Source organism: Pagrus pagrus (genome assembly GCF_965226575.1).
Source record: "Pagrus pagrus genome assembly, chromosome: 13".
In the NCBI taxonomy this organism is placed as follows: domain Eukaryota; kingdom Metazoa; phylum Chordata; class Actinopteri; order Spariformes; family Sparidae; genus Pagrus; species Pagrus pagrus.
This window is the reverse complement of record NC_140197.1, coordinates 30020275-30048183: the sequence shown is the minus strand read 5'-3', so window position 1 is coordinate 30048183 and position 27909 is coordinate 30020275. Positions and strand designations below refer to the sequence as shown.

At 41.1% G+C, this 27909-nt stretch overlaps 3 protein-coding genes across 4 annotated transcripts; 2 read left to right on the top strand and 1 right to left on the bottom strand.

Annotated features, from left to right (window-relative positions):
• Positions 1-458: 458 nt before the first annotated feature.
• On the top strand, positions 459-6414 carry cUnh16orf89 (chromosome Un C16orf89 homolog). Of its 2 annotated transcripts, XR_014623979.1 has the most exons (9): positions 459-730; positions 1695-1847; positions 2578-2728; positions 3442-3559; positions 3982-4144; positions 4311-4415; positions 4626-4715; positions 4862-6241; positions 6372-6414. XR_014623979.1 is itself a non-coding variant. In XM_084372230.1 (8 exons), exons 1-8 carry the CDS (start codon positions 550-552, stop codon positions 4963-4965), a joined length of 1065 nt encoding a protein of 354 aa, XP_084228356.1. In that variant the 5' UTR covers positions 459-549; the 3' UTR covers positions 4966-6414. The 2 variants fall into 2 exon arrangements, 1 of the variants encoding a protein (XP_084228356.1); XM_084372230.1 differs by having other exon boundaries at positions 4862-6414.
• On the bottom strand, positions 6348-20740 carry ift70 (intraflagellar transport 70). Its single transcript, XM_084372229.1, has 19 exons — positions 20583-20740; positions 19988-20053; positions 18483-18692; positions 17789-17845; positions 17504-17639; positions 17251-17355; positions 16867-16995; positions 14741-14790; positions 14016-14168; positions 12955-13020; positions 12727-12780; positions 11939-12004; positions 11558-11634; positions 11057-11264; positions 9535-9606; positions 9154-9257; positions 8580-8658; positions 7488-7617; positions 6348-7064 (listed from the first exon to the last, which is right to left on the bottom strand). The coding sequence occupies exons 1-19, from the start codon at positions 20628-20630 to the stop codon at positions 6928-6930; spliced, it is 1947 nt and encodes a 648-aa protein (XP_084228355.1). The 5' UTR covers positions 20631-20740; the 3' UTR covers positions 6348-6927.
• On the top strand, positions 19814-27242 carry LOC311268552 (uncharacterized protein). Its single transcript, XM_084372231.1, has 4 exons — positions 19814-19857; positions 24604-24753; positions 25094-25223; positions 26601-27242. Exons 2-4 carry the CDS (start codon positions 24618-24620, stop codon positions 26824-26826), a joined length of 492 nt encoding a protein of 163 aa, XP_084228357.1. The 5' UTR covers positions 19814-19857; positions 24604-24617; the 3' UTR covers positions 26827-27242.
• Positions 27243-27909: the final 667 nt, after the last annotated feature.

The following is a 27909-nucleotide window of genomic DNA, read 5'->3' as shown; positions in this document are numbered from 1 at the left end:
TTTAGTTTCTGTGGTAATATAGTAATAGGCTATAAACCTTCAAAATAAAGCTTATTTGAATGAAACAAACCATGAACTGTGATGAAATCCAAGAGCTTTTTCATTAGATTATATTTTTAAAAATACACTAACTTCCCTTTTAACATGATTTTGGACTTCTGACACGTTTTAAATTGTCATTAAAACTGGATGCTCCCTCATGTAGATCCTGCAGCACTGCAGGAGACTGGGAAACTGAAGACAAACAAATATGATCTGATAGATTTCAGTTTTGGTCAAGAGAGTCTTTGATTTCCTAAAAACAATAATGTGAGGATGTGTTCTGGGGTTGATTATGTGTGTCAGATAATGAAGAATAAACACTTTACTTTTTATTTTTTTCACCTTCTCAAGTTTGGGATTTCGTAATTGCAGCCCCTCTGACGTCACGGCTGTTTCCTCCCCCAGCCTCCCCCCTGTGTTAGAGGAGAGTCAGCCCGTCCTCCCCGCTCCGCCGTGTGTTTCTGTCCGGAGAAGAAGTGTCCACACTGGGATTATTCGAGTGAGAAGATGCGGGCGGCGGGGCACCAGCTGGCCGCAGTGCTGGCTCTGTTTGCCGCAGTGTCCGGCGGCTCGCAGGCGGAGGTGATCGATGACATCCTGGGCAGCCTCTCCCGGGGAGCATCCTTCCTGGAGCGGCAACACGAGCACATCAACCTGGACGGGGTGGTCGGGTTCCTCATGCTGCAGGGTGAGTACACACTGGTCCGGGGCTGGAAAACAGACGCGTCCTGCAGCTGCATTAAACATCTGGAGATCTGCAGCTTTCTGCTGGTTTCTCCTGGCTGGTTCGGACCCACTGGGCCATGTTCTGGAGAATGTGCGACAGATCTAAACTCTTCAACCGCATCACGTTTATTTAAATGTGAGGAGCTTGTTCTCAGTGATGGAATGTAACTAAGTACATTTACTTACTCATATAGGTACAGCAGATATAAAGTAGTTGCATAATGAGTATTTTTACTTTTGCTACTTTAAGTATTCTGATGATGGTTTTACTTTTGTACCCTTTAGGTAAACATTTCAATGCAGGACTTTTACTTGTAACAGAGTATTTCTGCAGTGTGGTATTATCACTTTTACTCAAGTACAAGATGTGAGTACTTCGTCCTCCTCTGGTAAAGTACACACATCATTGTATTATGAATCCAAACACACTGACAGGGAACATCAATATTTTACTTTAAGGACTTACACACTTCACTTCAGTACACTGATAGAAAGTAACTAAGTACATTTACTCAATTACTGTACCTAGGTATACTTGCAACATACATGTACTTTAATTGAGTATTTCCATTATCCAGAAAATGTACTTGAAGTATTCAGTGATGGACTGTAACTAAGTACATTTACTTACTCATATATTTTGATAATGATTACTTTTACTTTTGGTACTTTAAGTATATTTTGATGCTAATACTCTTGTACTTTTAGGTAAATATTTAAATGCCGGACTTTTACTTGTAACAGAGTATTTCTTCACTGTGGTATTATCACTTTTAGTACAAGTACAAGATGTCATAATTAAGATTGTTGATCGTGATTCAATAGATCATCATATTTTGTCCAGATTGCCCACCCATACCAAGAAAAGTGTTTTATCTCCAACCTCCTGGTCCTGATCCGTCTTCTGTGTCTGTTTTGTGTCTCAGCTGAACTGAAGGAAGCAGTTCGTACGTGGCCTCACAGCGACCCGGTCAGCTGGGCTCAGAGGACGTCCGCCGTCGCTCTCGTCAAACGTCTCGATCAAAGCTTCGAGAAGGCCGTCGCTGCCCTGCAGCAGAACGACCCCAAATACTTCAGAGGTGAGACATTTTCAGGTTCATACTTTTGTCTATTAGAAAAAGTTTAAATGCTTTAATGTTCAACAGACACATTATTCTGTCTCATACTGTCCACGGCTGCAGCTCCTCTCTCCGCCCTCTGTCTGAACGCTGTTTTAGCTCCTGTCGCTTTAAGAACCCCCCCTCCCCAAAAAGCCCAGTCTGCTCTGATTGGTCAGCTCTCACAGGCCTGAGCAGGCACCGGCCACCGTGTTTCCACATCAGCACTGCTGTGCTGGGGGCGCGGCTGAGGGCGGTGACTGTATCATTGTGACATCACAGCATCACACAAGTCCTGACGGCTCGTTTAAAGGCAGAATTTATGGATACGAGCAGTGTGGAGCATTTTGATACTTTCACAGCATTTATGATGCACTTAGCTCTGATTATAATTAAAAAAGAAATCGAATCACACTTTCTACATGTAAACATGACTTTAAAAACACCTCATATCACTGGTCGGTAAATTTCACGGTAAGTAGCTGCTAATTAACAAGCAACATATTTGAAATTTCTTTCAAATTATTGTGGTCACTGGGGGTTAATCCAAAGGAATGTTGCTTGTTAGTTACCAACTCCTAACTATGAAATTTCACGACTTGTAAAATGAGGCGTTACTGTTCTGATCTTTGTGGAAATAAAACAAAGCAGTATCTCCTTGTGCTTATTTTTAACCGTGTCCTCCGTCCTTCCCGTCCTCTGTGTCATGCAGAGTTTGAGCCTCTGCTGTCGTGGACCTTCTGGTTGATTCCTCAGACGTGGAGCGCCACAGATCCCAGCCTGGTCTATCCCTCCACCATGACCACCGAGTGCTACGACGAGCAGCTCAGCGACAAATGTCTGACCCTGCTGCTGGGAACCTGGTACCAACACACACCGACAGAGAACAAAACACACTGCAGCATGGCTTTATTTCACCACAAGACATCTGAGTGAAGGAGGGATGATGGAGGTTAATCTAAACCAGACCTAAACAACAGAGAAGGAAGATGTGAAAATAATCATGTTTCAGTTTGATTTAGTTACTAAAGTCTCCTCCGACTGTGCAGCTGTGTCCTCAGAGCGATGCCTGTCAGGTCGTCCTACCCTCTGATTGGTGGAGCTTGTTGGGGTCACATGCAGCCTGAGAGGATCTGCAGATGCCAATCAGGCTAAAAATACATTTCCATGTCCTCAGAAAGAAGAGAAAACATATTTAAGGAGTAAAGACTCACAGTTAATATTCTCTGAAAGTGACGTGAGGGTTTTAGAAACACTTTAACTGATCAAAAAAGTCTTCATTTATACAGTAAAATCACTCGCTGGTTCCAGTTAGTCAAAAAATCAAAAGTGAGGATTTGCTGCCATTTCTGTTCATGTCATTGTAGGTTTTTAATTTCAAAACAAAATCTCAATAAGCTTCTTTTAATTTGAGTTTATCAGTCACATAATCAACTTATGAAATATTCCTCTCCCTCCCAGCACCATCCAAAGAAAGACAAAGTTAGAGAACTTAACCATAACAATTTGGGAATTTCTTTCTTTTTTCAGTATTTCCTCAAAGTTCTGTCTGAACCACGTGTTTGTTTCTGAGCAGGAAGATGAACGGGACGCCGTGCATCGTCACCAAACCCTGTCGGGACACCATGACTCGTTTCGGTTGTCCTCACTACTCTCTGTCCCACCAGCTGCTCTACTTCATGATCGCCAAAATGGTGAGATGGACGCTGAATCATCACTCTTCCTTTGAAAAGCAGTCCGCTGGTCTGCAGTACGCTCCTGTAACACTGTTGGACTCATTATGGACAGTTTAAAAACAAATGAACAAGACATATAACAGTTTTTATTCCACACTTGGAAAAAAAAACGGATCAAAACCTGGGGCCAAATGTATAAACCGCGCACATACACATGAAAAATTTACTTACGCCATTTTCCACAATAACAAACCACAGAGAGAGAGAATATGCGTACTGGTAACATCTTTAACACCATGTAGGATAACATCTATAGTTTAAATAGTTCCTGTAAACACACTTCAATGTGGAAAATTGGTGGACTTCCCCTTTAAGGAAGGACTAGAGTCACTGCTCTCATTATAACCTCGACTGAGCTGCTGACTGTTTGTCTCCCTCAGAAAGGCTGCACCAACCTGCTGAAAGGAGACACCCGAGCATCCCGAGCCAACATGACCGACCGCAGCTACGAGAAGATCTTCTGCTCCAACATGATGAAGGCCAACCAGGACATCATCAAAGACGGTCTGACCGAGCAGACGGTCGACATCTTCATCGAAAACAGTGAGTGTCTTCTGCTTTTTTCAGCTTGTATTTTAAAAAGATCTCGACTATCGAGCTCTGCACCATCAAAACATTGTGATTTAAAAGGCAGAATGCTGAACAATGTAGAGAAATGAAGGTCTTCCAGTATGTTTTTGACCTGCGTTCCTCTGATCTCCGTCAACAGTCCTGATTTGTGGACTGGCCGGTTTCTCTGACTTCTACAAAGCTGATTGGCTGCAGCACATCCTCAGGCTGCAGGACGAGGAAGTGGGCTGCTTTGGGAGAGACAGTGAGTGTTTGAACAGCATGATATTAAACATCGTAAACAGTTTAAATTACCACCTCAGCGTTGTTTGGCTCCACCAACCAGTGATGTTGCAGTTATTCAGTTTTTCATGATTTGTGGGTCAAACTGCTCACCCACAAAACCTCAGCTGAGATGCTCTGTGCAGGAGCTGGAGCGACGGATGAACAGCTGATTTTCTGTCTGTTTTCTCAGAGAGCATCATCTCTCAGATCATCGGAGACGAGCTGCTGGAACAGCTGCAGCCTCACAGGAGAGTGAAGAGGAGGGAGAAAATACTTCCAGGTCAGTTTGTGAGGGACAGATCTGATGAGTCTGTACCCCACTGATTCCTCGTCGTTCGAGGAGTCTACCGGAGCATTTTGTGACTGTGGTTTTGGTATTTTGCTATTTCCTCAAACTTATTCCCTTCCTCTTTCTTCCTGTCTCAGATGGTTGTTCCAGTCACATGACGGCTGTGGCTGTCGGCGCTCTGGGAGGATACCTGAACTACTACCTGACAGAACAGGACATAACGAAGAGGCCGCTCTCCTGAACCGCCCCTCCAACCTTCACCCTCTTCACACGTGTTCACATTATAAAAACCTTGTAGATCATCAGGTAGAGCTGCTCTTCACCGCTGAAGACTGGCTTCTGACACAATATGTTGTTTTATGAACATAGCTCCATGATGACAGTGCTGGAGATGTGGCTTTTTGGGCACAAAATGGAAACAAAATTTGGTTTATGATGGTTTTAAATACACTCTACTTATGTCTCTTGGAAAGTCATATTGTATTCTACGATTATAAAGATAAAAACGTGTTAGTTTATTCCACATGTGCTGAGTCTGACCGACAGCAGATGCCATTTGAAGGTAGTGATGCTCCAATCTCTCAGGAAATTATGAAAATTAGCTTTAGTTTTTCTTTACAAAGAATTCGAGTAGTTTAACAAAAGGGTTCATCTGATCTCCGGCAAACTATCGTCCAGTAACAGTTCACGGTCTGTCCATGTGGAGCTGTGAGGCAGGCGGTGTCTTCAGGCAGTCATTTGGCTGCTGATCGCTAAAGAATATTATTTTTTTATTTTCCAAAATAGACATTTTTTTTGCATAAAACCTTCAGTCATCTCAGCTACTGTAGCTCATTTACTTCTGTCTGTATGATCCATCGATGGTGCAAAATGTCACCTGGTTGACGGCCCGTCATGTATTGTGTTTTACTCCTCGATGTAAAATCGCCTTTAACTTTGAGAATAACCAACTAGTTGTTGGGAGAAATCTAACAGTGAAAACAACATGTGTAAGGCAGGAAAAGGCGTTTGTAGCTAAGTTAAATGAAAACACGGTTGTTCACGCAAACATGAGTAGTTGTGTGAAAATGAGAAGAGTGTAAATTTGGCATGTTTGTGGACTTGTTGGTTGTGGAGAGTCATGCGTCATCAGACTAAATCAGGCGATGCAGTGGTTGGTGCACGGTTATGGTGAGGAGCTGGTCTTCTGCTCCTGGTTTGGGTCCACAGAGGTTTTCTCCCTCCGTTTGAGGCACGTAGCAACAGAGTAGAAACTTGGAGATATTTGGCAGACCATGAATGTTTTTGAATGTTATATAAAACCACAAGAAACTTCCATTATAAGCACTGTAGTAGTCAGCTTTATTTATAGTTAAGTTTATAAATGTAGTGTAAACAGCTTGAACAACACTGTTGACTTCACATGCTGCTTCTGTGTTAGTTCCTTCCTGCAGGATCTGTCTGTAAAAATGCCTCAAAACAGGAACAAATCAGACATCAGCCATTAGAAGCCTGATTGGAGCATCCCTATTCAAAAGGTTAAGACATATTTTATGTAGCTTTTAAGAAAAATACCTGAATATTTTAGTTTTTAAAAATAACATTCTTTATTTTCTGTAATTTATGTTTTTTCTGTCACAAACATTTTGTCTTCTGAATATAAAACAGGGCCAGAAGGCAGCTGTACAACCAGCACTGACCAAAGAGGAAATATGCATGAACTATGAACGCATGTAGATGAACTTACATACAAAAGCTCTCGTGTATTTTATGTTAACAGAATAAACAACCAATAAAACAAAGTGTGCTGTGTCATGACATTAAGTAATAAATACAGATCATCTCTGACTTTAAGAGGCTGAAGTGTCACAGCCATTAAGAGACAAAGAACAGAGACTGATTGTGTAACATCTGTTTCTGCCAAAACTCTCCCAGCTCAACTTCAAAATAAAAGCTTCCCCTGGGGTGTGTGTGCGCTTGTCTGTGTGTGTGTGTGTGTGTGTGTGTGTCTGAAGGAACTGGAAGGTTTTGAATCCAAGAAATATGAAGCTTGCACAGCAGGCCTCCTACGTGTGTGTGTGTGTGTGTGTGTGTCAGTATACGTGTGCTGATTGTCTCTTGAGTCCAGCCATGAAGACACCGACAACATCTCCTCTCCGTCTGCAGTCAGTGATTTTACAGATCAGCAAACCTCACACGTCACAGTGGCACCTGTGTGATGATGTCACTTGTTCCAGCCAATGACCTCGTAGAACAGCGCCTTGAGTAGTCGAGCCTCGTAGGTGACGGTGTTCTTGCCAATGTGAGTGCTGATCTCCTCCAGAGGCAGCTCGATGATGGCTGGGACCTCCTTACCGTACGCTGGAGGCGGGACAAAGAAAACAACCTTAAAAGTCTAAAAGGGCAACTCCACCAATATTCCTCATTGAAGTGTGTTTACAGATTCTGGAGAGGACGACTGCATGTGTGAAAAAAAAAAAGCCTTTTGTGGCTCCAGAGGAAGCTGAATGTCATCTGATAAATTGCCTACAGTGATGTCACTCAGTGGCTGAGATGCATTGTGGGTAATGTAGGCGCCAGGTTTTGAAAAGAAAGCAGATTGTGTGGAATAGAAAACGTGATATCTGGTTCTGTTGCCACTAAATGACTGGTTCATTAACCATTAAAAATGAAATGACACCAGAACTTAAATGCAGCATTTTTATAGGTCTGTGTTTGTGTGAGTGTGTGTGTGTGTGTGTGTGTGTGTGAGTGAGTGTGAGTGTGCGTGTGAGTGCTGCTCACCCTCGCAGTGCTCCAGGAACTGAATACAGTCCTGTACCACAGTGTCCCTCAGCATGACCATGTGTTTGGACATGTTCTCCAACAGAGAGAGGAAACATCGCTTGGCGTAGAACCATGTGTCCGTCCCCAGCTACACACACACACACACACACACACACACACACACACACACACAGAGAGACACACACACACACACACACACACACACAGATTTTCTGGATGTGAGGTTTTAAGTCTTCATCAACAGTAGTGTGCTAGCTAACGTTAGTGTCAAGGGCTATGTTTAGCGTTAGCACCATCAGCTGCTCTGGGATGCCTCTCTTGTTGGTTGTTGTTGTCCGGCTTGGAAAGTACTGATGTCATCATCCAGATTTTGAATCATAAATATCAAACATGTCTGATATTCCTCTGTGAGCAGTTCAGTTCTATAAACCTCTCACATAATCTGTGGTGAACTTGTGTTTTGAAGGGGCACTGCACTAGTACAGTATAATATGATACATTATGATATAGAATGGGTTATAAAATATAAGATGAGAAGTAGAAATATAACACAATATGTGTAGTATAGTACAACAATAACATAGAAAAAGTCATGCTAACGTCCAGTCATGGTTTGACCATATAGGACAGTTCTTAGCAGAGACGTCTTCCTTCAGAGTTCAGACAACACGGTCGGGTTGTGAGAAGCTGCTCGCCAGGCTTCACATTCCTGAACTCCTCCCTGCTTTCACTGTGAACGTGACTGTGTGGTGGTGACTGTTGTGAGGACGAGAGGGGGAAACACTCAGGATGACGGCTTGTGTTCTCAGCTGGAGCTGAGTGGACTCAGCTGCAGCCGCAGTCTGCTGTTGTGACTGGACCGGATCAAAGGTCCCAAAAAGAGCTGCTCAGCCTCAGAGGAGTCCTGGAGGGCTCAGAGGTTATTTTTGGTCCCGAGCTTGAGCTTTCAAGTTTGGCATTTTAATGAGAACGTGTTTATGATCTGTCGCTGAAAATACTCCATCAGAAAATAACAGCCAAACAACTTTCCTTAAGTATGAGATGAATGTAATCATTCAGGGCGACTGTGAGAACAATTAAATGGCCGACCTTCTTGTTGTAAGGCTCCAGGCTCTTGATGACCCGAGTGATGCCGAAGTCGTAGTTCCCTTTGGCGCAGTACAGCGTCCTGGAAGACAAGCACAATATCTGCATTGCTGAGTGGGATTCAGATTCGTTCTTGACCTCAGGAGAAGATACAGTATGTGTTTATGTACAAAGTCATAGTTTTACTAATTAGTTTTTCAAGAGCTTTTGATCAGATCCCACCTTCTAACTCACAACGAGTAAACCCAGGTATGTGATTAGCATAGGACATTTTGAAATATAAACTGCAGGAATGACGTAAAACTTACAATGAACCAGGATAAAGTCCATAAAGAAAGAACTATTTCACAAAGGAGTTTGGGCGTACACACACTCTAAAGTAGGGTGCAGTGGTGAAATATATTTCTAAATTTATGAGGTTCCTGGAGCAGAAAGAAATGAGGAACAAAGCAGAGCAAAGGCAGATTATAAAAAGCTTCACTCACGACCGTCTGCTGATAAAAAAGCCTCCGGTGTAATCAGACCATGAGTCAGTTTACTAGCAGGGTAGAAAAAGGCAGAGGAAGCTGGAACTCACCCGATGACCAGGTTGACGATGCAGAGGTGGAAGACCTTCTTGTCGGGGTCGTCGTAGGAGATCTGCTCCTCCTCTTTCTCGATCTTCCTCATCAGCTCTTCAGCCTGTTAGACGAGGACAACATGAAGAGGAAGTCAGGAGAGTCAGGAGAGTGTTAATTAATCCTGTAAAAGTTATCTCCACACGGACACACAGAGTCTATATTTACAGCAAACCATGAACGCTGACCAGTTTTCAAACTAAATGACCAAACAACATCTGTCGTCACCTCAAATACAGCTGAAAGAAATATTGTACTACTTACTGAAGTTAAGTTGGCAAAAGTTTACTTTAAGAGCAGTCAGCGACCTCTTTCAGTGTCACGGTGTTAACCTCACGTACCTCTTCATTCTGGCTGGTCATGATGTAGGACACACACAGGTTGGCCAGAACCACAGCGCTCACATTCAGGATCTACAGTGGAACACACACACACACACACACACACACACACACAAAAACATTAATAATCACTTTGTTAAACATTATGAAGGACTGGTGCCATTTATTTTTGGCTCATTTAACAGAACATTTCCAGTCAGCACTTTGAAACCAACCCAGAGTTCATGCAACCTTCCTTAAACTGATACCAGACTTTTTGAAGCAAAAGTTGCAGATTGGAGACTTCAGTAAATAAAGTAAGTAAAAAAAAATATATATCTTCTTCTTCTTCTGGAGTCATTTTTGTGAGAACATTTTGCTTTCGTGTCTAAATAATTCAAACCTGAAGTAACGTGAGGAGAGGGAGCCCAGTGAAGTTTGACAGTAAGAATAAATGGATCTGAAAGCTGTTTTGACACTGGAGAGGTCGTCCAAGAAACCAGGAAACAGACAAGGATTAGAAAATAAAACCAAATATTAGCAGATACTGAGTTGTGGTGTGAGGACACCTTGAACTTGGCATCTGGATTACTGACAGGTGAAATGTTTACTGTGATCGTCACCTGTAAAGTTTGTTATCACATGTCAGGCTATAACAAAACTAGTATTGTTGTCTGTTACTATCAGTAGTATTGATACTTAATAAAAAGCAATAAAATGTTTTTAAATGAAAATCATTCAAATTAGAAATTAAAACTGTTGAGATAACTGGTGTTATTCTCTACTATTCTAGAATGTAGTGTATCAAAATATTGATACATATCAGTTGTGATTAGAAACTGTTTCAAGAATCATTGTCCGCAGTATTGGTGCATCTATACTAGCTGCACGTTGACACATGCACCGCAGTAACACCACATACTCTATAACTAAATTAACTTAGATGCTATTGTTCTTAACACACAGTACACAAGCCTTGTTATATTTATCTTTTACTAAAAATCTTAAATTTTGTTCCCTGTGGTATGGAGTATTGATATTTTTCAAAGGTATTGTATCGAAGTTAGACATTTCAGTATTGTGACACCACTGCTAGGATGTGAAGAAACCCTGCTGAACAACGCTGCTCTGATAAAATTAGTAATTGTCTTATATTTTGCACCTCTTCAGTTAAGAAGTGAAACACTCCAGGGAGTGTATTGTGACTTAATTTGCCAAAAATGTCGTAAGCCCCACTGCAAACAATCAATCACAACAAAAACCGCCACACAAAAACAACAACAGCAGAAGGTTTGTAAAAACAGAAGTCATGCACAGATGTGAAGACACTGCAGAGATCAAAACACAGCTGTTTGGTCTCTATTGTTACCGAGGGTTTGCACTTGCAGGGACACTCCTGAATGTTACACTGCTCCACCTGGACAGAAAGGCAAACTGTTGAAGGTTTGTCCTCCAACTGTCAGTGAGTGTTTACGTCAAAATACAAGGAAGGGGTCGAGTGCGTATTCTGCATGAATGTGACCTTCAGTCCTGAACCACTCACGTTATCGTAGTGCTTCTTGACGATGGGCTCGTAGAAGCCGATGGCCTCCTTGTACTTGTTCTGCATGAAGAGCACGTGGGCTACGTTCAGCTTCCAGGTGTCGTCCTCGTTACAGACTTCCACCGACTTACGGAAAATCTTCTCCACCATCTGAAAGTTCTCCCGGTTCCAGTAGATCTTGGCCTGGGCCATCAGGACCACGATGTACCTGTGGAGAGAACGGGCCAATCACACAGAGAGAAATAATCAGGTGGGAACTGCAGAGGAGAGATCTGGTGGTGTTTTCAGGTTGAGTTCCTCTGTTCCTGTCTGTTAGCTGGATATCTTAGAACCTGAGCTGAGTTTCTTGTATTTTTCCAGTTTATCATTCAAGATAATTAAACTGGATTGATGTTAAAACAGTAAACGTTATGTGTGGAAATAATTGGTGCCCCAAAAACACATTTCTTTCTTATAAATATTTCTTTCAAGTGATGAAAATTGTTACGAGTGGTTCCTCACTTCTCCTGCATCAGGTCGTACTCCTGCAGCGCTTTCTTCTGTCCCTCGTCTTCTCGAACCAGCCTGACGTCTTGCAACTTAGAGAAGATGGACGAAAATGACCTTCAACCAAAACTCTGTACACCAAAATCTACTGTTTATCTTGGCATTTATAACAATAACAACATTTTGAGAAGTCCACTTTTAAGAGTAAAACAGTGTTTGAGATGTCTGGAATGGTCGGGCAGAATTAGCTGCATTTAGTGCCAATTACAGGGTGACATACAGCATATCTTAATATCAGGAATATCTTTAGACAAAATACAAGAGAAAGAAATAAAGAAAGAAAGCTGTATAAATGTGTAGAGAGGAAGGGGGAGGAGGGGGAAGGAGGTAAACAACCTGCTTGGCCAGCTTGCGTAACTGCTCCGTCAGTTTGCCGTTCATCTCATCAAACTTCCTAAAAGCCTGTGACAGAAAAGGACAGGAGGTGACAAAAAGGTCAACATGACTTCATTCATGGAGGAAAAAAACAGGAACAAACAACCAAACAACAAAACTTGAGCCCTTCGTGATGTGACTGATGAACTTAGAGCTGCACTGCGACAGATATTTCTGTAAATATTCATGAGAGAGAATCACTAAATTGCCTACAGATGCGGGTCAGGAGATGGATATAAAGGAGCCGGATGCAATGCATATATTAATCGGTATCTAGACATTGAGAATTAAAATTCATTTTATTTGTTTTAAAATGATTCATCACTTGACATCCTGTAAGTTAAAGTAGATGCATCAATTATTTTAAAGCTACATTAATGATTTTTGGCCACTCGGGGGCATCTGAAAGAGATTTCGACACGACAGGGACTTATATCACCTTATAAAGTTGTTATGGTGCCTTTTTACACAAGTTTCATGGGTGCCTGCTGTTTGGTGAGAATGCTGAGACTAAATCATACAGTTAATGTGTTAAAAAATATACAAAACAAAGAGCTGAAAGACACTAAAACAGTCTAAAAACACTAAATCTGAGGAGAACTGCGGGGTCGGGGTGGTGATTCTCTGTGAGTTCGTAACTGTAAGCATCTCCTCTAACATTTCAAATAGAAATTCAATACATTGTTAATATAAGAAATATTGATTAATGCCTCTATAAATGGTTTTCCAGTATATTATCTCTACAGTACCTCCTCTGGTGCCGTCTGGCAGGTCAACAAGGCATCAAGAAACTCATACATATACTGAAAAGGACAAAAACACACAACATTAATATGGATCCTGTCATCGGAAACCACTCATGATTATTAAGTACATTTGTGCAGGAAAAACACACAGAAAATGTGCATTTGGATCAGTACCTGATGTGACTTTTAATAAAAACATAACCACATGCATCAGTCCAGCGTGTAACGTACCGGGGAGAGGAACTTGTAGGTGAGATGGGCGTTCTCTGCCAGGACGTCAGCTGCCAGGTCAAAGTACTGAGAGGGAAACAGAGTCCAGCAGTGACATTAATACCATTTTAATGAAAGACCCACACCTCTCTGCAGCTCTCTGTGTGTTTTCAGCTCTTTCCACTGAGACTGGCACCACATGACTCCAAATCCTTTAAAAACATTGGGACTCCCTGCATGGACCCTCAGTGGTGTACAGGCTGGTGGAAAATGCTGACACAGTCCCTCGTGTAACAGAGGGTGGCGTGTTTTTGATGGAAAACACCACAATAACTCTCCAGAGAAGACAGCTCCATGGGGTGGACGCTGCCACGAAGACCAGCTCAATCTAATATCATCAGAATAACAACCCTGGTGTAAACATGGTTATTACATGACGTTGTTTGCCAATTAGGAAAAATCCAGAGAAAACATTTAGATTTACTCAGTGAATATAAATTACTGGTGCTGAGCATTTTCAGTTAATTCTATTCAAACAGGAGTTTCTTTAGGTTGTACAACTGTATATTGATTTTTGATGTCTGTCTTCAAGGACAATTCATTTTCTTTCCTTCATATTCAAAAGAAGGCAGAAAACTCTACTGCTGACATCTCCAAAACTCAGGAACTCACACCAAAACAATCTAGATGGATAAACAGTGCTACAGGTAAGAGAAAAAACAGGATTTTTTTGGTTTTGGGGTGAGCTGTCCCAATGCTATGGATGCTGGATTTTTCCCGGAAAAATTAAGGTGGAATTATGGCATGAAGGAAGCACGTCTGCCTCCCCGGCCACTATCCCCAGGTAACGGTGGATCAACTGGAATAACTGTGGAAACTCTACACTGCAAAAGAAAAAGAAGCCCACTGATGGAGGAAAGTGATAGAAACCGTTTTCTGCTTCAGACAATAGACAATAGGAATAGTAATAATAATAATACCACATGGAAAACGTTGAAGGGGAAGCTGAAAAGTTGTCTATTTCTGCTTTAAGCTATAGTTAGTCTAGGAGCCTGTCACACTTTGGCCGGCCGGTTGTTTACCTCATGTTTGCAGTAAAGCAGCAGCAGGTTTCCGAAGGTGACGGGCGGGAAGGACGGCTGCTGCAGCAAGAAGGCCAGCTTCTCGAAACCCTCAGACGGCTTTGTGTCCATGTTCAACAGAGCCTGGTTGTGGAGTGTCACTGGGTCCAGCTCCTGCAAAACACACACATACACACATCACAGTGTGTTGTATGTATTATCAGTGACAAAACATGAAAACTGTGACAACTTTAATGGGTTTATGACACAAACACGCAAAAACAATCATTCAGCATGTTTCCATCTGGACTCTGACTGCACTGAGTATTAAACTCCAGTAGGGGGCACTAGTCGTACACTTCTCTAACTTCTCTCAGCTTTAACAGACAGTCATGACTCAGTGGCAGGGACAGACAGGACCAAGGACAGTGGCCCCGTCTCTACATTAATTTTAATGAAGCAGTTTCAAGACGATAGAACTATCATCATTACCTCCGTGTAAGCCTTCACACCTATGGCTCTATTCTAATATTCTATTAATCTCTGTTATCTGCAGGCTGTTGGCGGGGCAGGTCCGGGCAGCCTTAATTCAGATTGGAACTGAATAATCACACATTGCCAAGGGGTGTGGAGTATCCAGCTGCACACACACACACACACACACACACACACACACACACACACACACACACACACACACACACACAGTAAGAGTACAGTGGCAGTGAATGGGTGACGATAGTTACCTCCTCTGATCTGGGGGGCATGTCTGTCAAAGCGTCCTGAGCTACTTTTACTGCAGAAAATAATAGAAAAACAGAAAAGGCTGTATCAGTGTGAAGGATGAACAAATTTAACAGAACAAAGCCTTGAAAATGATCATGAAGAATATCAATAATCAATGCTTAAAGGTGCAATATGTAAGAATCAGCCACCTGTCGAATGGTAACCGCTAAATGCTGCTAATTATGGCTGATATTACATCAGTAGATATCTCTGCAACAGTACATAGATGCCTTAATGGCAAAATTGCTATTTTTTCACATTCTGTTGATAATTTTTACTCATTTCTTTTAGGTTTTCTACTAAAACACATACATATTGCACCTTTAAAGGTACTCTGTAGAGTTTTTCTGCAAAGTTATGCTTAAGTTCAGTGTTTTTCCATCAAACTAACAAATGTGTTGAATGCATTTCCCTCCTAATGAAACATTTGAAAAGCTGATTTGATGCATGTTTAAAATCCTGCATCGTTTACATCCATGTTTCCTTCTCTTGCCTCGTAAAAACATTGCTTCAAGGCTCTTCTCGTGGTCAAAATCTCCTTAAAGAACCTTTAAGTTGATGTCACGTCAAGTGGAAGTATTACAACATTTAACAAATGGATAAATAGACAAATATATTAAATCACAAAGCAATCAAAAAAGATGAAGACTGATTAAAGAGTTTTCAATACATAAGCAAGTCTTAAGAGATTTATGAACTGATACAAGGTTAAGAACTGGAAATTTAAAATATAAAATAGTCTTATTTATGGGGACATGAATATGATACGATTCATGAACACATTTTAAGATGCAGTATTGGAAAAGGAACTTTTAAAATAGATTTAATGTATGCAAGTAATTTAATTAGTTTGGGAACCTTTTGTCTCTGGACGTACGTGTACGTCTAACTCCTGAGACTTTCAGTGTTACCTTGAACCTCTTGTAAGCTCAACATGTGAGCTCATCCCTACAGACTCTGTTTGATAATGTGTCAGAGGCTAGAGGAGGGAGGAAACGCCGGCTTCTGAAGATAAAAGGAGGCTCTACAAGTCCTTCTGCAGGTGGATTTCATCCTTTTCTTTCAGATTCTGTCAAGCTCTGTCTAACAAGCTAGAAAAAACCCTGCTCTATGAAAGTGACCTGATTTGAGCGACATCACACCACCTGTAGTTTAATACGGATAACTAACTATTAAAAATCAATGTCGTTGTGACTTGAGTTTTTTTAAACAATATTCACAGCTACTGTTATAGTTATCGTTCTTGGTGGGGTTGGTCCTTAATTCTCTGAGGGTTTGTTGCTATGAGCAATAATTTTTTATCTCTTAAGCAGTTTTAATACTCATTTACTGTAGTATCAATACACCAGCTGCACTTTCTCACTCTCTTTTTTCTGCCCTGCCTCTTCTCACTCACTCACTCAAGTGCTGTCTTGTCACTTGTCTCACTCGCTCCATTAACGATGGCATGTACACAACCTCCTGGTTGACAAAGAAAACAGCAGGAAAGCTGTTTGGAAATTCATCACGTTTGAGACAAATAAACGAGGAAAGGCAAAGGGTACAAGCTACAGATCGGTGCTTACACAACAAGTTTAGCACCTGAATGACCAGGAAGGACTAGACTGGTGATGGTTCCTGTTTCAACACCACTGAAGCATTAAATAAGACAGCCCTGTAAACTGTTGTTTATAAGTGTGGTGTCCTGTTGTTGGACCAACAGCCATCTGTAAGTCTCAGAGCTAAAATAATCCCGCTCAGAGCTATCAGGCCTGAAGAATATCATCAGATTTTCAGTCGAAAGAACAAGATTTTGATTTTGGTCAGAAGTAAATTAACTTAGATGCTGTTGCACTTGACACCATGTATGCAAGCCTTGTTAAATTTATCTTTTAATGAAAATCTAAAATTCTGTATCCTCCATGTTGTGTCAATGTTTCCCAGGGGTATCCATATGATATCAGATTGGATATTTTGCAGTTTGTCTTCATTTCATATCAAACAAACTAAATACATAAAACTACACGACTTCCTGTCCACCTTCCCGCTTCCTTCTGCTTTTACGTTACATGTTTCAGGTTTCAGAGACACTGAATGAGGTTCTTACTGTTCTTCAGCTGGTATTCGATGGCAGCTTTGAGGTTGGAGGCTTCGATCAGGGCCGTCTGCTGCAGCACCAGCGTGTTGCCCACGCTCGGGAGGTCAATTCCCTCAGTTGTCAAACCGACACTCAGCTCTGGCACACAGAAAAACCATGTAGCTCAAAAAGATCATCAAATAATACAACACAAACATCACCTCAGTATGAGTGGCTGGACCTTGACTGGCTAAAGTGGAAATTAAGAATGATCAAACAATATCTTACGATCAACGTGTCACTCTGCAGTAACTGAGATTAAATGGATTAAGAGGAGTAAGTCTGTCAGTTAAATTAATTACAGTTAAACCAACACAGATGAGATGGAGGTGGTTCACAGTGATGTGGTTTTACCTGGATGGTCTTTGATGCCTCGTTCTATGATCTCTCCGATGTATTTGTGTGCCTGATCGTAGTTCTTCAGGTTGTAGTAACACAAGGCGATGTTGTAGGACAACGCTGACAGACAGAAGAGGCGGAAACACAAAGAAACACAGATGAACTTTATTCGTTACTGGACAGTTTTTGAACCATTCCTAATCTAAAAGCCGAACAAGTTTATGATGATATGATTCAAACTTTGAATTGTGTGTCTTTGGGAAATTACCTGGCACGTATCCCAGTACTTGCATGGCCGACGTGAACTTCTTACAGGCCTCCTCGTACTTGCCGTCCTGGTAAAGCAAACAGCCCATATTGTAGATGTAGTCTGGGTCGTCCTGGGGCAGCTGCTCCAGCATTGACTGTACACACACACGCACAGGTACAGTTAGACTCACTAGAAAATGAATTCATGTGTGTTTTTGGCTGTGCATGATAATAATTTACACCATATTGGACAGAAAATTTATAATTTGTATGTATTATCAGTGACTGTGAGAGAGCTCGTCACCTTGGCAGCAGAGTAATCTTCCTCACAATATTTGATACAGGCCTGCAGCTTGACCATCTGTGCCAGAGAGAGAGAGAGAGAGAGAGAGAGAGGGGAGAAAGGTAAATTAGAGACATGATGTGAGGAGCCAAGTGCTGGTTTGACTTTGGGGCAAAAAATTTAAACGCGAACATGAACTCCAGAGTCTGATCCAAACTGTCATCCATAATTCATTCTCATTACCAGGAACTGATTTTTTCTCTGAGCAAAATGTACATTAAACATAATATTTCTTCTTTACTTTATTTTATTGACAAGATGGAGTTAAATTCCCTTTACAGGCAGCATCATTTGGACTTAGTTAATAAAAATGAGTTTCTTGTTGCTGAGCTATACAGATTTCTGCTCGCTTTATGTAATTTGTTGTGTGTTTACGGCCCATATGCATTTGTTAGGGCACTTCTGTCGAACAACAGCTCCCAGTGATGGAAAGTGTGTAACAGATGGAGGGAACAGAGTCAAACAATTTCAGTGTAAACAAGGTGGAGTTCTTAAATCGCAAATTTTAATGCAGCGAACACCTGGGCCCGAAAACTTTAATTTCCTCATAAACAAAGCAGCAAGTCTGAGTGGAGCTGCTGCAAAGGTTTAGGACATACAAGAGTTTCTGAATCCAGTAGTGTGTGTGTGTGTGCGTGTGTGTTTTTGTGGAAACCTTGGTGTGACTGCTGGGGTTGTCAAGCACGAAGGAGGCCTTGGTGGCTTCAGGATAAGCCCCAGCTTTGTACAGAGACTGGGCATAGTACACCTTGTACTCCTCCACCTCTGGGTGCAGCTGGGTGAGCTGCTCGTAGCACTCTGCTGAGTTGGTGAAATCCTGGATGTGATAGTAGCAGTAACCCAGCAGAGACAGCGCTGCCCTGGACTGGGACACAATTGAAAGCAAGAGTTATGTAGTGAGTAATGTTTGTGATAAAGTCCTGTTTTATGAATGAACAAAAAACATTATTCTACCCTTTTGTAAGTAACTAGGACACAATGAAATATACATATAGAGTATCTGCAGGTATCAAAGCAGGAAAGAGAAGTCATAAATCAATGTATAAATATGAATCATTGTAATCCAAGTGGTTGATTTACGTCATGCTGAAACATCAACGAGTACATTTAACCATCTCCACCGGGGCTGCAACTACCGGTAACGATTATTTTCTTATCAATTAATCTGGTGATTATTTTCTTGATAATGGTTTGGTTTAAAAGTGCACTATGTAGTTTTGGGGAAGAAATGTTAATCAGAAGAGAAAGATCTTCATTGACTGATTGTTTTATGCCTAAATAAACAAACTCTTTTTGTTTTCATGACTGAATAAATTGAATAAACAAACTGATCTGAGGTCAAAGGACAACACAATTTCATACTGTTGTACTTTCTTCACAGGTGGCGGACCCTGCCACCTTTCTAGCTTCAAACAGTGTTCTGATTATCAGTAGGCCTATCAGTTGATCATGAAAACAATCATTAGTTGTACCATGTAAAATGATTAATTTAATTACGTCGGGCCGTAATTAAAAATTAATAAAAAATATGAAAAGATGTAAAGTGTAAAAACAAGAGGCGTATCTTATGCAGCCAGTGTAGTTACATGATCCCAACATGATTTTGAGTCAATTGATCACATGACCTGGAAGCTATTGAGCTAACATGCTAATATTTACATATAAAGATTAATACAAAATAATAAAAATTAATAAAAAATATTTAGAGATGTAAAATGTAAAAACAAGAGGCGTATCTTATGCAGCCAGTGTAGTCACATGATCCCAACATGATTTTGAGTCAACTGATCACATGACCTGGAAGCTATTGAGCTAACATGCTAATATTTACATGTAAAAATTAATAGTAATTAATAAAAAATATGAAAAGATGTAAAATGTAAAAACAAGAGGCGTATCTCATGCAGCCAGTGTAGTTACATGATCCCAATATGATTTTGAGTCAATTGATCACATGACCTGGCAGCTAAATTCACAACAACTACAGATTATAACATTTTTCGCCAGGTGGGACATATATTCCAAGTTTGGTGAGTTTGGGGGCATGTTCAGGCAGTAAAAAATGCGATCATTTGGGACAAAAAATGATCACTACAAAAAAAACCCAAAAGGATCCTTACAGGTTCACTGCTCGGGCCCTAATAACTAGTCCACACTTACCTTCGTGTGTTTTTGAAGTTGACCGTTTAGGATGTGAATTGCTTCCACATACTGGCCGTCTTTGATCTAAAAGACAGATGAGAGTTAAATGTGATGGTTTTATACAGTGTGTTTTATTATATTAAATATCATTAGCACTACCTAACAACCTAGCAGGGAACACGTTACAGACTCCAACTGTTGTTCAACAAGCTGTTTACATGAAGCTAGCTAACGCTATGTGCTAAGATGGGTCGATTACACCTTAAAAACTAGCATTATTTAAGCAAACCATTTAAATTAAACAGGTAACAGTGTATCGTTACGCTGAACTTCAGGACTGATAACGCTACCGATAACGTTATTTGACAGGCGCAAGTTGAGGTTTTATCAAATTACTAAATGGTCATATTAAACGTAATGTATGCTGAATTTATCAGCAGTTCAACACAATACCGGAGAGGTAACGCGAGTCAAGTGAAACGGCTCTGTTAGTCGGTGAGCAGAAAACACAAGTTAAATTCAACGTTTTTTGAGAGGGGTTTCGTTTACCGTTAGTTAAGTGCAGTTTTGACGATAGCTTGCAGCTAAACCCTCAACCAAAGAATATTCTCACCAGTTTATAGATTGTAGCCGTGTACTCCCCGTCTTTTATAGCTGTCATGACTTCAAACGAGTAGTTTTATCGATGAGAAATTACTCGAAACGTTGTGTATTCCCAAACTCCTGAATATAGCATCTAGCTAGCTTCTGTTAGGTGGCTAGGTGCTGTTACTTAGCAACGGAACAGACCGGAAATGAAATACATGTCTGACAGCCAATCGCGTAACAGGATGGCTCCAACCTTTTTTTTTTCAAATGCAACCTTTATTTAACTGTTTACAGAAAGCTGTTTACACTTTCTTTCTTTCTTTCTTTCTTTCTTTCTTTCTTTCTTCTTTCTTTCTTTCTTTCTTTCTTTCTTGCTCTCTTTTTCAGGTCTATAAAAAGGTCTGTAAATAATATATAGACAAAATATAACCATGAAAGTGAGACATAATAGGCTAAAACTTAGCTCCTTATATCAAATGTTATTTCATGCTTATTGTAACGATTATAGTTGTAGACTAAGCGGGAAGAGCCAGAGATGTGACTGAAAGGACATTTCTCAATCTTAAAAAAGGAAGAGATTATTGTGAAAACATGCAGAATGAAAAAAGTTTAAAATACATCGAAATCAAATTGAATTATTATTTTGTCTTTACTTATCATATCATAGCATCTTCTTTCTTTCTTTCTTTCTTTCTTTCTTTCTTTCTTTCTTTCTTTCTTTCTTACAGCGACTGGTAAAATCCACTAATGATCTCATAGGCTGTGGCTGTGACTTCATCCAAGGGTCACAGGAAGGAACACACACACACACACACACACACACACACACACACACACACACACACACACACACACACACACACGGTGGTCAAAACAGATGAAACCAACCACGGTGCTGGATCTTCGCCCCAAACCCAAACCACACTGTTCTGACCACCGGGCCTCCATAATGATGGGGAAAGGGTAGATGCTGTGTGTGTGTGTGTGTGTGTGTGTGTGTGTGTGTCTGTGCTTCTGTATGTGTGTGTTTAAAAGTGAGAGTTTTTTATGATGTGCGTATGCATGTGGATGCATGCTTGTGTGCAGCTGGGGTGTGTGTTTTCCTTCTCCTTCTCTTTCCGCACTTTTTGCATGCCTGTCACTGCCTTCTGTTGGGAGTATTGGGAAGCTTTGCAGTAGAGGAGCTCCAAAACAACGGGTTTACACTATTAATACACAGGTATGTGCAAAGAGCAGCATTTTATTAAGATATTTGTACTTTTACTTTGATTTCCAGCTCTTTTGTTTTTAAAAACAAAAACATTCAAAATTGGTCAAATAGCTGAAATGAAAAAACCTTTTTCTCTGATCATTGTTGCTACTTTGAAAGAAATGAGACTGTATTCAGGCTGTGTAGAAGCATGAGCACTTTAAGTGTAATGCATGCTTGAGATGAAACTGAATGGGACGCTTTATTAATGTTGAGCAGGAATATGAATAAGGCATCTGCCGTTTAAATAGTGGATGACTCTGGGAAATTGTGTAATTCTTCCATGTGCCTTCTTTCACTGCGGCACCAAACTTATTTCATGGTCGCCAGATTGAGTCTGGTTAGAACTGATGAGATTTTGGTTGTGTTAAAGTGCAGTCTCATTGTGTTTGTTTATGTGTGTGGGCCTGTGTGTGTGTGTGTGTGTGTGTGCATTCCTGCAGGGTGCGTTAAATTGAATACAACAAGAAGTGATGAGCAAAACGATCTACGTGTCTCCAGTATGTCTCTTATCCTGTAACATAGCATGCTGTATTACAGGATACGTCAGCATTCAGCTCCAAGCCCATCGGGTCCAACTGAAGACGCAAATCTTTAAAACCACCTCCTAAAAATTCATTTCAGAAACTAATTGTAGTTTTTTTAATTAAATAAACAGGAAGAAATGATCCATTTGTTGGGGACTATTTTCTGCGGTGGATCAATCCACATTTGGTGCTCTGGTGAGGATTTCCGGCTGCAGGACAGTGTGTGTTGGATGGAGTCAAAATAAACTACAGCGTGTGTGTTCATTGTAAAGAAGGAACATGCCGCCTAGTGCAACAGTGTGGCTCAATGATGTGCTTTTAATAGGCTGGAAATGTCTCGACTTCTCATCAAAAATAACCATTTTTGTTGCCACAAACGAGTGGAAAATTGTTCCAGTGTCTCGGTTTTGTTGCCACTAACACAGCTGCAAATATCCTGATGTCTCATCAAAAATATCTGGTTTTGTGGCACTGTATGGCCGGAAAATGTCCCAATATATTGTTAAAAATAATTGGTTTTGTTGCCACTATCATGGCTGGAAATATCCTGAAGTCTCATCAGGAATGACTGGTTATATCGCCACAAACAAGGCTAGAAATATCCCAACATCTCGTTGAAAATATTCGGTATTGTTGCAACAAACATGGCCGGCAATATGTTGACCTCTCGTCAAAAATCTGTTTTTTGTTACCCATAACCAGGCTAGAAATGGTCCCTGCATCTTATCAAAAATATCTGGTTTTGTTGCCACTAACAGGGCTGAAAGTGTGCTGATGCTGATGCTGGTGCTGACACAGAAAGGAAAAATTGTCCTAATGTCTTGTGAAAAATATTTGGCTTTTGTCTTTACTAGCACAGCTGGAAAATGTCCAGAAATCTCGCTGGAAAGACCAGAATATGTTCACGCTAACATGACTGGAAATGTACAACTTTGAACTGTGGTTTGTTGAAACGTTAAACGCCAACATTTTACTCTGGCGGCTGGCCCCAGAGAAGTACGGCAATTTCAGTACTTTTTGCCTCCTTGTGTTTTTGTTATCCATCCTAACTGACTGAAACGCTGACTACAAACCTTTTACAGCCACTATAAAGGCAGCAATCTGAAGATAGATCAGGTCTTCAATTTTTTTTCACACTCAGTTTTTAGCTTTTGCTGACGAGCAGGTCTCAAGTATTTATTTAAACACACGTATCCAAGACGACTAACTGTATAGTCTACAAGAGCCTCTGTGTATTATTGCAGATGTGTGTGTGAGATCATGTGGGTGTGTGTGTATATCACTGGAACAAATATGAAGTAGGTCGTACTCGGCATGTCTCTGCAGCTCTCCTTGCAGTTTTCCAGGCGTCTCTGTCAGTTCATTTTGTGGATCAGCTCTCTGACTGCTGCTCGGACTCACTCCTTAATGTGAGCTGACTGCAGGAGCTGAGACTTTAGCCTCAGGGCTTCTTCTCCTGTTCCGCCATCTGACACGCCTGGAAGACTTAGAAGTTTGTTCTCAGAAAAGTTAGATTTCCCGTTCCTCTGCTTTATTAGGAGTGATCGCCACAGCGGTCGCAAAGCTATACAGAGTTTAACACGGGGCTGAGGGATGGTGTAATCCCTGCAGCATGCTGACTCAGGCTGGAGAGAACAAAATTTATAGACCAAAATAAAGACTGATGTAGAGAACTGAGAGGATGTGGTGCACTTCAGGCACTGAGGACGAGACTTCATGAAGACTGAAGCCAAAAATAAGAGCTTGGATGTAAGATTTAATTATACTGTATTCATGAAGTGCAAATAACTAAACAGAGATCGAACTGCTGCAGTAAATACTTTGGAGTCCACTTCCTTTCTGCAGCTCGCCTCTAACTGTTTCTATTAGCAGTTTGGTGCTGAGCAGGTAGTGTTCAGCGCAATGTGTTTGGCTAAGGAAGCTGAAGGAGCTAATAGATTTTTTCAAATTCAATTTCAAAGCTTTATTGGCACGGGAAACAAATGTTTACATTGCCAGAGCAAGAGAGAGAAACAACAAGGAGAAAATGTACATTGCCAAAACAAGTGTGAAATGGTTACAACAATGGCTGATGAATACATTTAACTGCCACCTAAAGGCGATCATCACACACTAAAAAACAAGATTTACTCTGGGACGGTCAAAACACATTTTTGTGACGATGGTGAAAAAGTTCATCTGTAGCCTGTTAAAATGCTCAAACCTGGAGAAAGTGGAACAGAGCAGCTTTAATTACCTCTCTCGACACCCCGTCCATCCTCTCCCTCCAGGCGCTGGTCTCACCATGGCCCCCAAACTGAGCGTGCTGCTGCTATTGCTGACTGTTGCCACGGTAACGGTGCTGGCCCAGAGGCGCCGCCAGCCGTCGACGAGCGCCACCACCTCCACCACCAACGACGAGTGGAACTTCAGGGATGGCTGTGAGCACCCAGATTACTCTCTGTTTACTCTGGGTCAAAGGTCAAGTTCAGGGCTCGTCATGATGATGTCAGAGCTAGAGGTGAAAGATGACACGCGAGCTAAACTTGTGTGAATGTCACTGAGTACTTTAGACCGAGCCTGTTTCTCCTGACTTTCAGTATTTATGCTAAGCTAGGCTAATTACCTCCTTTAGCTACAGAGAGAGAGCTCTCAGCTCACTCTCCATAAGAAACTGCTGCCCTGCATCAGTATACTCAGTAAGATCAACTGACTGTATAAGAGTCATTTACTATTTTGTTTTTTTGTGCAATAATAGTAAATGTTCTGTTTCTGTCCCAGCTGAGAGGGTGAACATGCGCGGCGTTGCCAACCTGACTCAGATTCTGGACAACTGGAGGTTCGACATCCTGACCCAGATGAGAGGACTCCTGCAGAACGACCACCAGTCGCTGCTGCCGGACTACGCCAGGTACGGAGGGCCGAGTTTGACCTGAGTCAGAGGTTATTATGATGAGACAGGGCTAAAATACATCAGGTCACCATATCAGCAGCTCTGTAAACCATGGTCATTCTTGATCTTGGAAAGAGCAGCGGCCATAAAAAACCTCACTACTAGATTCATTTCTGATGAAGTTTCACAGGCTAAACTTAACAGAGAGCCAAAGACCCTTCCAGTCGACCCCATGGGACCTTACGTTGGACAAGCTTTGTAAGAGAGTGAATGGAGGAAGTCAAATCAATTCAAATCAAATCAATTTATTTATATACTGCAATCACAACGCCTCAGTGGGCTTTACAATCTGTACAGTGAGCGACATCCTCTGCCCCTCGATTCAAGTGAGGAAAAACTTTTGACAGGGGAAATAAAAAGATGGACTGAAAGAAAGAAAGAAAGAAAGAAAGAAAAGGAAAGAGATAATTTTTTGATCCCATTTGAATCGTGTCATAAATCACACCAACCGACCATCAGACGAATTAATCGACCATCACATTTTCAATGCAGGACTTTTACGTGTAAATCCATATTTTTATAGTGCGGTTTAAGTACTTTTCGTTAAGTAAAGGATGTGAACGCTTCCTCCGTCTTGCAGCTCACATATATAATTTTGGTTTTGGATGTTTTTTCGGTCTCTCTTCTGTGAGAAAAGATCAGTGTCAGCAAAAAACGTTCGCAAAAATCTTTTAGTCCGACCCGAATGGTCAAAAACTAATAGAGAAACTTATGTTTATGGATGTAAGAGGAGACCAAAGACTGAAAATATGTGAACTCAAGTCAAAGTGTGATATTAGAAAAGAAAAGGGTTTCCCACAGACATCATGATCATCAGTTCTACTTTTAATGCTGTCTTTAATTAATCAAACTGCATCAGAGGATTGTATCTGACTTTCACTTACGTATCAGAAACAGACAGAACCAGACCCGGAGTGAGAAAACAAACAGAGTATGTATGAAACGCACTCCAGTCCTGTTTACGTAACCGGCAGACCATAATGATGTCTGGTCCTCTACACTGCGGTGAGAGGCAGGAAAACTCCAGACTTCCTTGTGGAAAACTCGAGCACAACAGCACGTTGCTATTTTGACTTCAAAATTGCAGTTTCAGTTTCTTCAGGCTTGACTTTATTTTCAGCCTGAAGCAGAAACCAAATTCCTGTGGGAACTCTCAACACCAGACTGTTTCATTTCACCCAAGAAAGAGAAAAGTTCAGATGAGCGGTTAAACTGTCCATCTGAATAAAAAATAAAGATCTGACTTTTTGACTTTGTGAATGAGAATAAAACGATGAAAGAAAGACAGAAGCCAGGTTGCTTCATGAAAACCAACCCTCCTCTCCTCATGTTCAGGATCCAGCCGCTGTCTGAGGCTCTAGACGACCTCTACAAGGAGTTCAACGCCCTCAAAGCTCACCTGGGCGACCTGACCGAGAAGTTCGGCGCCATAGAAACGTTCATCGACGAGGTGAAGGCCAGCAGGGCCAACAACGCCAACACCGGACCGGCTCCGGGCCCCGTCCCCAGACAGCCCGTGAGGAGGGTGATGAAGAAGAAGGCGACCACTACAACCTCCTAAACATCCAAGACGAGCTTCTTCCATCCTGATGTTTGCTTCTTCTCATCGCTTTCTTATATTTCTGCTCATCGCCTCTGATTATTATTCTAAATGCAATGAAAGTTTTGTACCATGATATTCTGGATCGAAACACAATCATCTAAAATGAATCATAATGAGAATCAAGTCATTATACAGTTGATATAAATGTTAAACAACATGGCAGTGTAAATATGGTGCTTTATGTATAAAAACAGGACACTTGTTTTTACAGTTTGACCTGTTAAAAACTCCAGAAACATTTCCAGAGATTTGATTTGAAAGGTGCCGAGTCCTGTATCACAGCTGAGTGGTTCTGTCTGCTCAAACATGTTTGTTGGTTTGGGTTTTCTTTTGCATTTTATTATCATCTAAATAAACTCACTGTTGCATTCACATTCATTATTTCAGGTATTATTTCTTCACAATAGGTTTAACTTTGTTTCAGCATCAGGTCCTGATAATGAGGATTTTAATCAGAAGAGAGTTTAAAATAATCCTGCGTTCTTACTGTTGGGAAAATGGAAAGTTTTTTTAGTGTCACGCTTTATATTAAGGTCCTTGTAATAAGCGTTAGTTAGTAGGTAATAAGGCCCTTGTAAGTCCTTAAAAGATACTTGTTAACATTAATGCAGTTACATGTGTGAATCACAGGATAATGAACACCTTTCATGTTATAAACACATAAGAAACATGTTAACATTTGAAAGATGCTCAAGAAAGTTCATATTTATATAACAGCATTACAGACACATTTATTGAGTTGAGCAAACTTCTATATAAACCTTTATTTACTGAGGTAAGTAAGGTATTGTTGTGAGAGAGTGTGTGAGGAGATACCATTGCCAGGTAGACATGACGCAGGACGACAGGCTGCAGAGTGGAGGTCAGAGGTCAGAGGACGAGCCAGTTAGACGACCGGTTTAAAATGTAACTACACTTACGACCCATTTCATCCTGAGCGACGCGGAGTGAGTGAGCGAGCCTCTCGGTTGGGTTGCCAGGTACCAGGACACACATCCTGCACAGAATCTAAGAAACTCACCATTGATTCAGTCCACTGTC

Bases quoted from the DNA above. Each gene is read 5' to 3' on its own strand.
- cUnh16orf89 (XM_084372230.1), top strand. From the start codon at position 550: ATGCGGGCGGCGGGGCACCAGCTGGCCGCAGTGCTGGCTCTGTTTGCC. The intron at 1,848-2,577 runs GTGAGACATTTT...TGTGTCATGCAG, and splicing joins CGACCCCAAATACTTCAGAG to AGTTTGAGCCTCTGCTGTCG. The intron at 3,560-3,981 runs GTGAGATGGACG...TGTCTCCCTCAG, and splicing joins ACTTCATGATCGCCAAAATG to AAAGGCTGCACCAACCTGCT.
- ift70 (XM_084372229.1), bottom strand. From the start codon at position 20,630: ATGACAGCTATAAAAGACGGGGAGTACACGGCTACAATCTATAAACTG. The intron at 13,021-14,015 runs GTAAACAACCGG...TTTCCCTCTCAG, and splicing joins TGCTTTACTGCAAACATGAG to TACTTTGACCTGGCAGCTGA. The intron at 8,659-9,153 runs GTGAGTTCCAGC...CTTGTCTTCCAG, and splicing joins ATCGTCAACCTGGTCATCGG to GACGCTGTACTGCGCCAAAG.
- LOC311268552 (XM_084372231.1), top strand. From the start codon at position 24,618: ATGGCCCCCAAACTGAGCGTGCTGCTGCTATTGCTGACTGTTGCCACG. The intron at 24,754-25,093 runs GTGAGCACCCAG...TTTCTGTCCCAG, and splicing joins GTGGAACTTCAGGGATGGCT to CTGAGAGGGTGAACATGCGC. The intron at 25,224-26,600 runs GTACGGAGGGCC...CCTCATGTTCAG, and splicing joins CTGCTGCCGGACTACGCCAG to GATCCAGCCGCTGTCTGAGG.